The sequence below is a fragment of the Odontomachus brunneus genome, unplaced genomic scaffold (genome assembly GCF_010583005.1).
Source record: "Odontomachus brunneus isolate Ranch 3 - 2012 unplaced genomic scaffold, Obru_v1 Obru_scaffold_002, whole genome shotgun sequence".
Lineage (NCBI taxonomy): Eukaryota > Metazoa > Arthropoda > Insecta > Hymenoptera > Formicidae > Odontomachus > Odontomachus brunneus.
The window spans coordinates 1,336,024-1,349,125 of NW_022639452.1; the positions used below are offsets into that span (position 1 = coordinate 1,336,024).

General features: G+C 41.9%; 2 protein-coding genes across 7 annotated transcripts in view; both read left to right on the top strand.

The window, feature by feature from the left end:
• Positions 1-20: 20 nt before the first annotated feature.
• LOC116841216 lies at positions 21-5,252 on the top strand. Of its 3 annotated transcripts, XM_032808916.1 has the most exons (5): positions 21-81; positions 1,102-1,354; positions 1,555-2,693; positions 3,426-4,626; positions 4,688-4,827. In XM_032808916.1, the coding sequence occupies exons 3-5, from the start codon at positions 2,553-2,555 to the stop codon at positions 4,690-4,692; spliced, it is 1,347 nt and encodes a 448-aa protein (XP_032664807.1). In that variant the 5' UTR covers positions 21-81; positions 1,102-1,354; positions 1,555-2,552; the 3' UTR covers positions 4,693-4,827. The 3 variants fall into 3 exon arrangements, with proteins under 3 accessions (XP_032664807.1, XP_032664791.1, XP_032664799.1); XM_032808900.1 differs by having other exon boundaries at positions 3,426-5,252; XM_032808908.1 differs by lacking the exon at positions 1,555-2,693 and having other exon boundaries at positions 3,426-5,252.
• Positions 5,253-8,618: 3,366 nt separating this feature from the next.
• Positions 8,619-13,102, top strand: part of LOC116841322 — a 139,416-nt gene continuing 134,932 nt past the window's right edge. For 3 of the 4 annotated variants that reach the window (XM_032809141.1, XM_032809173.1, XM_032809165.1), the window contains exon 1: positions 10,440-10,724. In XM_032809141.1, the coding sequence (XP_032665032.1) occupies positions 10,722-10,724 (3 nt within the window). In that variant the 5' untranslated portion in view covers positions 10,440-10,721. Of the gene's footprint in view, positions 8,738-10,439; positions 10,725-13,102 lie in introns of those variants that run through there. The other variant, XM_032809150.1, reaches the window with a different exon arrangement.

The following is a 13,102-nucleotide window of genomic DNA, read 5'->3' on the forward strand; positions in this document are numbered from 1 at the left end:
GAGAGAGAGAGAGAGAGAGAGAGAGAGAGAGAGAGAGAGAGAGAGAAAAAGAACGTGTGGAGATAAAATATTTCTATCTCTGTAAGTAAATATTTGTATGTAAATTTATAAATCGGTTTAGATATTTTCATAATGTTGTTCGTTGATCTTTAGTAAGGTCTCAGATAGTACAAATTTTTTAAACACATTGGAGAGACATGTATTAAAAGTAAGACGTCTCTCTTTTATACTCTGTTAAACGTATCTTTCAGAAGTTGTGTTGTCTGGATCTTTCCACTCATAGATTTCTTTATTCCCTCGAAATTTATCTCGGTTTATATCTCCTTCATTTTTATAAAAATATTCATTCTATTTATTTTCTGGATAATTTATCATGTATGATTCTTTGCCTGCATGTACCCATACCATATTGATTGTTTCAATATTATGTCATCTGTTATTATTGCCTTTATTTCCATACGTTGTAAAATTGTCAGTTTTTATTCTCTCCATTGTTGAAATTCTTATTATGAATTGTATCACATCAATATCTATCGTTGCAATTTTTCTGTACTTTATTTCAGTGAGTCTTCATTTTTCAGATCTATTTTGTAATATACTCTTAGGCATTGCTTCATATATTTTGAACACATATTTTCTAATATTTGTACTCTTTGCATGCAGTTATTTCCTTCTTTTTATAAAATGTTAGGTTTTTACATTTGCAATATTTACTGTTAGTTTCTATTTCTCCATTTCCTTATTGTATATTCCATTTCATTCTTATTCATTACCTGTAATGTTCTCATCGTATGTAAGTTTAAATGGATACAGTTATAATTAGATTTCTGTTTTATGAGACATTTCTTTATCTACATGTTTGTAAAGCTTTGACATAGTAATATAAATTTAAATTGATGGCTTTGTACATTTGAAATTGTTAGGAATACACAATATTCTCCGCGTTATCTCTTCATCACAAGAAAATTACATGATATTAATAATTGTTAACTTTTTATTTCCTCTTACAGTTTTATTAATTATTATTTACCTTTTTCTTTGTTTATGTTATCTATTAAACATTTTATTAAGTACATCAATAACAAGAAGTATACTTTGCAGTTAAGTTACATCAAGATGGTTTGGAAGTGCTGCGTACTGAGTGCAAAGGGTGTATATCAGTTGGACACGGGGCAATTGGACACAGTCCAATCACAAGTCGCTGTTCCAAGGGACCCTACAAATGTCTCTAATCACACGGTGCTGTGATTGGCTGTGTCCAAATGCACCGTGTCCAAATGCACCGCTCCTGAGTGCAAGTCTTTATGGGAAATGCCAGTCCATCGTTTTTCTGTGGATCCTGCCAGGATAGAAGGTTGGCTGATAGCAATATACAAAACTGATTTGATTGGTAAATGCAAAACATGTAGGTGCACCTTAGGTGCTTTTTCATGTGTAAACAAAAAAAATAATTGTAGCATTATATCAATTGACAAGTGCAGTTAATTCTCTTCTTCCTTTATAATTATGGAAGTTTTCCTACAATAATACTAAATATAAATTGTTATATTACAGGTGCACCTAAGGAAACATTGGTGAAATTAAAAATTTGTACGGAACATTTTTCTGAAGATATGGTACTGCCTTATGGGCGTAGCCGAAGCTTAACCGATAATGCAGTACCAAATTTAAATTTGCCTTTAGAAATTGTTGAGTTGTTTAGAAAATGATAATATAGTTGTAAACGAAAATTTTGATGAGCATATGAATTTAGTGGAAAATGTTTCGGACAATTCTGATTTTGTGCCACTGATGATAGCTTCATATTGTTTTCACTAGAACAGTGTTTGAAAGACGTCGTCTCAAATGTTGAAATAGATGATGTCATTCGCAAGGACACTTGTATTGATGAACCGCTTGAATTATTTTCGGATTATGTCATTAACGAAGATGTATTGGTTACCTCATTATCAGAACATTCAACGAAAATTATAGATTTTATTTTAAAACAAGTTCATTATTGTTCTGAATGCAATGAATCTTTTAAAAATAGTGAATTTCTTGTTTGCGCGCAACAAGTAGTAAGTAGAATTAATAAATTATTAAAAAATAGAAGTCACAGACGAAATCTTTTACATATAATTTTACAACATTTTGAAGAATTTAATGTTAATATTAGTTGGCATGAATGCACCGAGCATCATGCTAACATATTTCAAATAATGGTGCGTGAAATTGCTGTTCGAACAATACAGTAGTGGTGTGAACGTAAAAATAACATTAATAACGATTATAACGTTAATTTAGTGCAATGCGAAGCGAGAGAAAATATTGTACAAATAAAACGTATGCGTACGTCATGGTCGTGGTTATCGTGCGTGGTCAGATAAGATCTTGCCTTAGATGGCTGCGCAATGAGAAATGACTTATCGATCGACGTCGAAATCGTCAAATAGACGTCGATTCGACGTCTTTTCGACGTCGATCGATAAGTTATTTTTCTCACTGGGTAGGTCAGATACGATCTTGCCTTAGTGAAGGTTGAATCGAAAAAAATTAAAGATCGCGCGTAGATGAAAGACGCAAAAACCGTTGATAATGTCCGTATCGCGATAATAGCCCAGAGGATAAAAGCAATTCTGTCCTTGCCGTACAGTCGTCTTGCGACAGCCATCCGGATTAGTCCACGGAATTGGATACAGTCCTTTGAGCCAGTTAGATGAGATTAATTTTATGCCGAAATCCTTTGATTTCCTCCTCCATTACCAGCGGCAGTTCGGAAACGTTCGTTTTCATTTCAACATCGTCGCCGGCTTGAAAAGCGTCCGGATCGCGATTGATCGATGCTCTCTCGTAGTTACGTTTGCGTAATCGTTCGGTCATTTTGAACCGCACGTCTCTTAACTTATGGTAGTGTGGCCACCATCGCTGTTGGTCGATGCGTGACCGGCACCGACGTCGCTGCCAGTAGTTGTGGTATTGGTGTACTGCTGTGTGCCTCCGCTACCGCTGGATTTCAATTTGTTGCCTGTAACAATTCGTGCACCAGTACGCGTACGCTGCGGTAGTACCGCCGCCAGTACCACTACCGCCACCACCATCACCTACATCGCCGCCGGTTCCGCCACCGCCGCCGCTGTTCGGTGGTGACTGTTGTGGATTATCGCTACTAGATCCACAAGAATTACCACTCGATCCGCTGCTATTCCCACTGCCATTGGTCCAATTTCCATTGCGATTTGACATAAAGAACGCTATCAAGATCACGATAACGACGATAATCACTATAAAAATAGCGAGGTTCTTCCACTCCTAGTTAGTCATCGTGCAGATTTGATAGTTAGTTGTCGTCGTTCTGGTTACACTCCTCTTAACTTGTTCACCGCGAGTCGTTGTCGATTACCTTTACCCTGATAATCACCACATACGCTCTCTCGCTCTTACAGTTGCAACGGACGAATTACGACGAGATGAGCAATCATCCGGAACATAGACTTGCTGTGCACAAACATCAGCACTTGCACAACGACGACCACTACGACGAAAAAGCCAGTAGACAATATAGCTCCCGTAAAATAGCGAATAATGGCGGTCATGGAGGAGCTACCGCCGCAGATGACAACGATGCGAAAAACCAGCGTTATCGTCAAGATTATCGCAGTCACAACGACCGGAAGGAGAAGAGTGTCGATAACTCACAAGATCTCAGACCACAGCAGCAACTGTCGTTTAGAGTTCCAACAATTTCGAATCAAACTCATCGGATCGACACCGCCACCAGCAGAGGGCAGAAACGTGGTGCGACCTACGAGAATGAGCGGAGATTTGACTCAATTTTTCATCGCAGCGCCAACGAATTCGATGGAATGCACAGTTCTCAAAAGAATTCGAAAATTGAGGCACGCGATTATGCAAAGCAGATTGACTCGAGCCGCCCGACGGAAGACAAAGGAAGCAATCGCTTGCATTTTTCGACGGAGTACACGCGAACGAACACAACGTTCTTTGAAGGTGAGACTGCCACAGCTCAACAACCGCATCCGTCGTCGTCGTCGACTTTATTACCACCATCACATAGAATGGCAGTAGATGTCAATACCAGCGACACCGTCATTGGCGATGGTGGTAACCACAGCAGCAGCAACAATGGCGACGCAAGTACCACTGCTCAGAGCAATAAAGAGCATATCGCTAGTTTGAAAAACATGTTTATCAACATGAACGCCAATGGGATCGAAAATGTGGCGAATAAAATTGCATCTAACCAATTGCACGCTATACCAATGCAATCCGTACATTTGTACGGATCCGACAAACTATACGTCAATTATTGCTGGTCGTTGATTAGTCGTTTAGACGTGAAGCTGTGCTTCAAATATTTCAAACTCAAAAACTCCGAAGATATGAAGTATTTAGACGAACTGGTGTCGCAGATAATGGCATCTCTGTCAAATCTACACAACTTTTTGAAACGCGTGAACATCGATAGGAAATTTAAGCTCAACGAAAACGTTGTGAAGAAATATGTCTTCGAAGACGGTGAATCGCAAAACGTGCAGTTCGATAAGGTGGCACCATCCGAAAACGAGTGGATCAAGCATATGATGATGTTGATTCGCGAATTTGATTATAATCTATGCATTTTGTGTAAGTTGATGGTGTCTGATGATAAAGTATTGGAAGATCTTGAAAATGATATTTTTTGTAGCATAAATAATATTCTGCACGATCAACACCTGGACTATTTGGAATCCAAAGTGTTTCAAAACATCTCGGAACTTCAGCATGGCAACGACCGCGGTATAGCAGCAGCAGAGACCGCGGCTAATACAGTAAAATTACGCGGTCTGTTCTTCGTGTCGCTGCGGAAGGACATATCGATGAAGTGGATCGATATGAATTATCAGTTGAGAGAAGTCTTGAAAAAGTATATGCATAAAGAGTTCGATGCAAAAATGACACAAGTATGTGCACAAATGGCCAAGAAAACGACGGAGATTCACGTGAATATTTCGATGTCCAAGAATGCCAAACATTTTTGCATCTTGTCAAAACGTACACCCACGAATCGTTTTATGTCGACGTTCACGGGCAACAACGACGACGGCGATGGTCTCTTGGCTCTGGTGCAGTTAGATTCTATGAATTTGGATTACACCAAAAATACTATTACTTTCAAGGCATTGGTGTTAAATACCATATCCGCAAACGATTTCAAATATAAACAATGAGTCGCGTCCGGCGAATGTCAATAAAAAGACACATGTAATCAATATATTTTTATTATTCCACCACAACCTTTACAAATAATCATCAACGTAGCAGCTTCGTCATTTGTTCGTAATTGACGTCGCTCTTGCACAGTCTCGCAACCAACATGATTGCACGCTTTTTGTCTTATTACACGCATAAATCTCAGGTAATTGTCGAACAGTTGACGCTCAGCCAATACATCTTGATCTTCCAATTCAGGTGTATGCAAGACGTGATTGCTCAATGAGAAAAACGAATCCAGCACGTTTCGGAGCAGCACCAGTGGTAGAGGCAGTAGCGCTGCCGGAACCGGTAGCATCCATTCGTGCTGCAGCTAAAGTGTACCTATGGGCACGTGTTGATTGACGTCTCGCGAGGCGGTAAAGTAGACGGTCATGGTTCTTTTCAGCAGTAATGTTGTCATCTGCACTGTCGTACAGTAGCCCGAATGTTGGCGAAAAAGTCAGGTAGAATGCGATAGAGTACAGCGTATCGATCGGTCGTGAGTTCAACAACTCGAACAGGGCATCTCGCCAATTCGCGGCAACAACGTGTGGAAGCGTTTTAGACTGCGCGAAAATTGTACATTGATGCAACGACGACATTGCAACCTTGCCTACCGGTGGTCAGCAGAAACAATACTGTGATCGATCCAAGCGGAAAGGTGATCCTCATAAAATTTTGCACGCTTAGTATTCAAGCGAAATTGTCGCCACGTTTCAAACGCGTGTTGTCGAAATGGTACAAATGCCTCGTACATCGCAACCATATCGTCCGAAGCGTGATCGCGAAAATCTAGGGTATGTCTAGAGCCATCGCCGCTTTCGCTTTGTTCATCATCGTCGCTTACGAACTGATGAAGAAATTGATTCAAGCACCGGAGGACGCGACTACTATCGGTGCCGGTGCTTCCCTCCGACGGTGGCGGCGGCGGCTGCAACGGTGGTGGTGACGACGCTGAATAAAGTGTCGTAACTCTGTTCAACAATTCAACGAACAGCAACACAGATCGGTTTCGAGATATGGCTAGAGATAACTCGTCAGCGTCGTTCGTCGCTTCCTCGTCGTCGCGTAGTAGTCGCGTTGCTATCGGTGTTGATATTGCAGCGGCGAACGCCGAGTTTAATTATTGCAAGCACGTTGATATCAAATTTCTCCCTATCAATTTTTTTTTACTTGAAAGTATTTGAAGAATAACCGAAAATCGTTCAATTAAACGTTTATTAATTTTTGTTATTTAAGAGGTGATTTCTGGATCAGAAAAAAACCGCCTCGCAATATTGCTATCATTAGAAGTTCCAGGACCTTGTCTGGGAACATCTATTATCAAACTTAATTTTCGGAATTCATTTTGAATACGTTGCTTTTCTGCTATTTTTTGCTTCTTTTCTTCATCACTTTTTGCCATCCATTTTCGAAATGATAAGTTATACGCAATATACAGTACACATTCCATAATTCTTATCCATGCGTGTAGTGTTGACCAAAATCATAATTTTTATTATTAATAAATTTTTCTTTCACTCGTATCAAGTCATTCATTTCCGTAGGTTTCGCTTGACAGATGATGCAAGTCGCGGCAGAGGAAGTAAACGTAATCACTTGGACTACTTTTCCATCAACCATTGTCAAAAAGAAGTCATGTTTGATTGTAAAATTTTGATCAGCAATAGTCTTATAGATAGCGACATACTGCCGGTACCGATAGATTTTATCGAACGAGCGACGCACCGCGACCGCGACAAGTGTTTTCCGCGGCTCAAATTTTTCCGCGATGGTGACGTAACCATGCACGATGCGTTCGCCATTTCGATCTTGACGCCGTCCTGAAAACATTAACTTCGTCACCACCGAGAGCACCGGAGTCCGGAAGATGGCGCGTTAGTCGCGCGGCCATGTCGGTAACAAATTACCAGCTAAGTAACTCAGCCGGGACATTAAGGGGATTCTGAAGATGAAAACTTTATCGACAGAACACTAACATTTTTCTACAAAGTTTACGTCGTATTAGTTACACAGAATTACAAATGTTTTTACGCAATGAAAGTACGTGCAAAAATAAATAGGAGCATTGCTCGATATGTGACGAAAACAAAGAAAAAATTTTTAATTTAAAATCTCAAGCTGTCAGTAGCGTAATATTTGCCTAATCCAAAAGTTTCACAGCTTGTATATATTGAAAGTGTGGATTCCTTAAACAGAAAAATTTTGAAGAACATTGCTCTACCTTCGCATCTGCATTTGGAAGCTTAAAAGTATCGAAAAGTTTGCAGAAAGATTCTCACACATATACGGTTAGGTTTTCTGTTGAATATGATAAAACAAAGCACATTCATGTAAGTTCTACATATACAAGAAATACGAAAAGAATAGCGTGATTATGTTAGTGACGATCGTCTCTGCATTATCGACATGTTCGTTCGTTATCGACTTCAGCATCCCCTTAACCATTCGCGGGTTGGCGTCTTCGTTAAACGACAGAGTGCGCCACTACGTTATCGACACCGTAGCGCGGCCATTTTGTCGAGCGCGCTTCCAGAGTATGGACGCGTCGTGTGCGACATTAGAAATCCAACGATTAATTTGCAGTGTTTGAAGTATACTGCCTGTTTGATCCGCTTACATCGCAGGTATGTGTTTCGCGCACAATAGCGCATTCATACTTGTGACGCCTGACGATCGGCACCTCTCAATTATCAAGTGTCACGGATATAACGGTTGCCGTTTATCTCGTGTCGCGCGGACATGAATGGAAAATACGGTCGCGATGTTTCGGAATGATACGTCACTTGCATAATGCGCCGGCACTCGCGGGAGAGTAACGTTCATTTTATTCGCAACACGTCCCACGTTAATTTGAACACGAGTGAAAGAAGCGAGCGCGCTTCTCTCGCTTTAATCTAGGAACCCCGCGATTCTTACGGGCTACGAGTTTAACAATACGAATCGCCGAGTTTAATTATTGCAAGCACGTTTGGCGTTACCGACGGTGTATTCCGCGCACGCACACACACATACGCGGTTTCATCTAAAAATTCACGTTTCGTTCGTCAATTTAAACGATCGTGAAACGTTGAGACTAGTAAAACCAGAGTCTCTACGTTGTTCTCGTCGTTTAAGTTAACGACGTCAGTTGAATTCAATATCAAAAACCACGAGTAACGTGATTTCTTATTATTAAAATCAGATTTGTCTCATTTGGGTGCGCAGATACTCGGCTAAAATAAGATAAGGGGAGAGAGAGAGAGAGAGAGAGAGAGAGAGAGAGAGATTTAATTTTAAGCAAATTTATTTTCTCCTGTTACGTCGCATGATTTTATGAAAACATTTTTTTTACAGATACAAATAAATCGACAATTCTCGGCTTGACGGCCATTGATGTTGAAAATTGAACATCAAATAATATAGCGAAGCATATAATGCATGTTCGCACGCGGTACAGAGAGAATCGATGGAAATTCTCGTTCAACGGTGAAAATTTATTCGATCGCGAGGGCAGTGACATGTGAGTTATATATAATGTACGAGAGAAAGCACGTATCTCGTGGTAAATCAAATTTCTCCAGGGATCCATGCGCGTATGTCTCCGTTGTATACAAAAATAGAGCGTCAATCGATACTTATACGGATATTCACGAGATATCGCTGCTTCGTTTCGAGTCGAGAAACAAATCGATATCAAATAAAAATGAAATCTCCTGTATAAATTACGAAGAAAAGTATCTTTCGCGTATACATTTTACGAGGTAGAATGCCCACAAACTCAAGCCGATGAGTTCAAACGCGAGATCTTATCCACGCGGGGCAAATAAAATTAAGAATCGATAGTTCGGCGGTCCGACTCGTCATCGATCGCTACTACTAGAAGCTACGCGTAGAATACACTTGCGAGTGTCCATCTAAACGCGATATGGTCGAATTACGTACGAAATAATTCCACCTGCCTAAAGTGTAGGTAACTTTTCGGCAATAAGATTTAGAGAGTTGATCTTTATTATTAAAGTTTTAATTATATACCCAGCTTCAGTAAACCAACGTAAATGCAGTTTAACCTTGCGGGTCGCGTTAATCTCCTTTTAAGGGAATATTCTGATTTAAAAAATCGTAAAAAAAGCATTTTTCCAGAATTTTTCATAAGAAAACAAGAAAATTGAATAATGTCGAACTTTGTAAATATGTTTTTAACATTTTTTTAAAAATATATTTTTATTGTCTAAATGACAAAAACGCCCTTTTTGTGTGTTATATCCTCACAAGGAGTTTGCAGAGAAAAACGCATACAAACAGAATAAATGTGTTATAGATATTTGAAACGTAGGAATCAAAAGTTTTCTTATTCAGAAGAAGTTTAGCTATCGTCTGAATTATAGTAAACATTATACATTTACTAGTTTTTTTTTTTCAATAAAACACTAACAATATTTTGAGGAGAAACAAATTTTTTTTTATAAAAAGATCACCATTTGGCCCAGTATGGTAATATTGATACAATTCATATATGGTAATATTGATACAAAAGATAATGATCACTTTTCTCTTGAATAAGAAAAATTGTTGTGTTTCAGATATCTAAGCAAGCAGAATCACTTACACCGTTTGTGAACATTTTTTTTCGCAAACTCCTGGTAACCAGGATGTGACATACAAAAAAAGAGCATTTCCGTTTCACTCAGATAATAAAAATATATTTTTGAAACAAGGTTTAAAAAATATGCAAAGTTTGACGTTATTCGGTTTCTTTGTTTTCCTCCAAGAGTCTCCAGAAAAATACCTTGTTTTGCGACCTCTGAAGTCAGAATATTCCTTTAAGCTGCCGGGCGTTTCTAAGGGACTGCTCGTCGGAACGTTCTCCAGCCATCGGGGACGATCTCGCGCCGACGAAAAATCGGAGAGCGCAGCGACTTCGATGCCGATACATCGAGCAATCGCGTGCACTTACTGCGCACGAAACACCCTCGCGCGAACGAAGACGAGGAGATCATCCTGCTTCCCACCCTCTCTCTCGCTCTCTCCTTTCCGTTCGTGGAGAACGTCGAAGCCGCGGCCTCGATGGACGCGGTCTTCCCCGGGTGCGGTGTCCGTAGGAAATTGCAGCGAATTTCCAGCGGTGAGCTATAGCGCGCGGAGGCGTCGTCGGTCGTCCTCGGAGGTCTTCGGGCGTCGCGTCGACGTCCCGTCGAGGCGCAGCCGACAGTCGGTGGCCGGACGTCGCGACGCGTGTGTCGCATTGCCGAACGTGCGTCCGCTTGTCGCGCGTATCCCCGTCTCGTGCCCTTTCCAGCAAAATCACGCGCGGGACCAGCGCCTCGTGCCCTCGAGAAGAAAAATCCACGCGTTCGGACGCGACCCTCCCCTTCCCCCGGTCGAGAGAGAACGCGCGCACACGCTTCGGTTTCGTCCTCGATCCCCCGAAGGCTGGAGGACTTCCGGCAAGCAGAGCGCGCCGCGGAAATGCGTAACGGCTACCGTTGCTCACGCGGACGACACTGATGGTCTGTATCCGCAGAAATTCTCGTGGGGAACGTCGGGCAGAATCCGAGTGATCGCGAGTTCTCGTGAGGGGATCTCCTCCAGCAGGTCCGCGAGCAAAGGGTGCCATCGGGCGCCCCCGTAGCGCCGTCGATGCGGGAGGGATGAATCTGTAGCGCGCGGAGAGGACCGCGACGCGTGCCTCACGGGAGAACCCGATAAACGAAGTTTTCGCTTCCAGACGCCGTGAAATATCTCTATTACGCGATATTCCGCATATTAAATTCTCAGGGATAAGATTTAAGGGCGGCGCGATTCTCTCCATCTCTCCTGCGCCCTTGAAATACGCGGAGAGTAAAAGCCGACGAACGGTCGAAAAGCAGGGAAAGGTCTCGCTCGCTCTCGAGGTGTCTCGATCTGTGGGGTGTCCCGTAGGAGCGCGCTTTTTCTCACGCGATCGGTTTTCCGCGATGGTGTGACTCGACGGTACGAAAAAGACACCACCTTTCGTTCTCGGGAGAGGTGCGTGAGCGCGCCATGGAATGACGATTTCACGCCGCGATTCGAGCGACTGAGAGGTGCGTGATTAAGAGTATCGAATTTTCACGGCGAAAATTCGACGCGAGTGTCTCTTCACGTCGCTTCGACGCGGAGATGCAGGAATAGGGGTGAGCGCGGCGCGGGCACTGGGCCAATGGATTTTCGCTAAATGGGAGAAATAGATAGACCCCTCGCGCACATGGGAAATTGATAAAAATCCGATAAAAATCAGGGAAAAAGAAGGTGCCGTTCCTCTCGCAAAAACGCTCGCGGGAATCAAAGTGGACAGAGAGAGAACGGCAATTTCTCGATTAACGACGCGGTGACGTTTGCTCTCGCACGTCCGGAATTTCAAATTAAAATTGTTCGCGATGAATGATCGCGATATAAGGTGAAAAAGACGCGCCTATCGTGGGGTCTCGCGAAAGTGCGAAGATGGTGCACGGAGCTGCGGAGAAGAGAGACCCGCCACCACTCCGTGTTCTCGGTGCAAACCGCCGCGGTGACTCGCGATTTTCCGCTTGCAACGCGCGAACGGGTGCGACGTGAAGATTATCATCGATTGTCGTTCGACTGTCACACGCTAAATACGATAAATCGACCTCCGAGACATAAATCCACAGCGAGACATATTTCTGTGTATTTCTCTCATGTTACACGTTACATGTTACCTGTCGCGATAGCCAGTCCACGATTTTTGTCGTTCTCATGCGACAGATCAAGCTCGATGACAGAGCAAAAGAGCACAGAGATTATCATGAAATAAGAAGAATATCGGAGCCCGTTATCCGTTACATCAGCGAGACATGGAGCGAGCTAGCTGGCCGGATGGTCGATTCATGTCGATCGAGCTTTCGGACAGCTTCGTCCGCGCAGGATCCTCTTTCGCCTTTGCGTGTGCAACGAGGAGTTCTTTTTCGTTCGCTCTCTCTCTCTCTCTCACACACACACACACACACACACACACACACACACAAGCTTTTTAAGAAAAGCTTTTTAATGTGGATATCTCTAAATCGAATGCTCCAATTCAGATATTATTTATTCTTCAATTATTTGCATTATCATCGCCATGTACTCCTTAAGTATATATCGCTTGATCTAATCTATAATCATTTAATTTTATGTGTGCGCGAACTCATTATCTGCTGCACAAATCAGACACTAATTTTGTACTGATTGCATATGTTTGTCCTTGTGTAGTGCATCGCCTCTCTATTAGCTTTATTAGCTCTTCTTCTTTTGTCGATATATTGCATATATATATATATATATATATATATATATTACTATTTACTTTTCCTTTATCTTCCTTTATCTTTTTTTTCAGCGAGCACTATTCGGTGTCTCGCTGCCATCTTTCATCGCATTATTTCTTTAACCAGTCATATACTTCATTCTGTGCTGTATATATTGTTATTTACATTGTTACAATACTCATATATACCGCGCATTGTTATTACAGTTTCTTTTCTGACTGCGCCAGCTTTCAGTTGTGTTAGTCTTCTCTTTTCGTGTAAGGGTATATTTGTACTGTATCCCACACGAGATAATAAACTCTACTCTACTTTGCTCTCACGTATGATTCCGCCGTTAGTTTCTCCACCGATTTCTCCACGGTCGAGCGATATTTTGCTCGCATAAGATTGCGAGACCTCGCGACGAACGTTAAGCGCTCGCAACGATAACAGTCGTGTCGTTATTTTTATCACGTTGCATTACAACGTAATGCACATATCTCTCTCTCTCTCTCTCTCTCTCTCTCTCTCTCTCTCTCTCTCTTCTTCTCCCTCTGTCTCTCGATGGAAGCATACCGAGTGGGAATCTCAGGCAAAATAAAATCGCAATCGCGAATCGTTGC

Bases quoted from the DNA above. Each gene is read 5' to 3' on its own strand.
- LOC116841216 (XM_032808900.1), top strand. From the start codon at position 2,553: ATGAAAGACGCAAAAACCGTTGATAATGTCCGTATCGCGATAATAGCC. The intron at 2,694-3,425 runs GTTAGATGAGAT...TCGCTCTTACAG, and splicing joins GGATACAGTCCTTTGAGCCA to TTGCAACGGACGAATTACGA.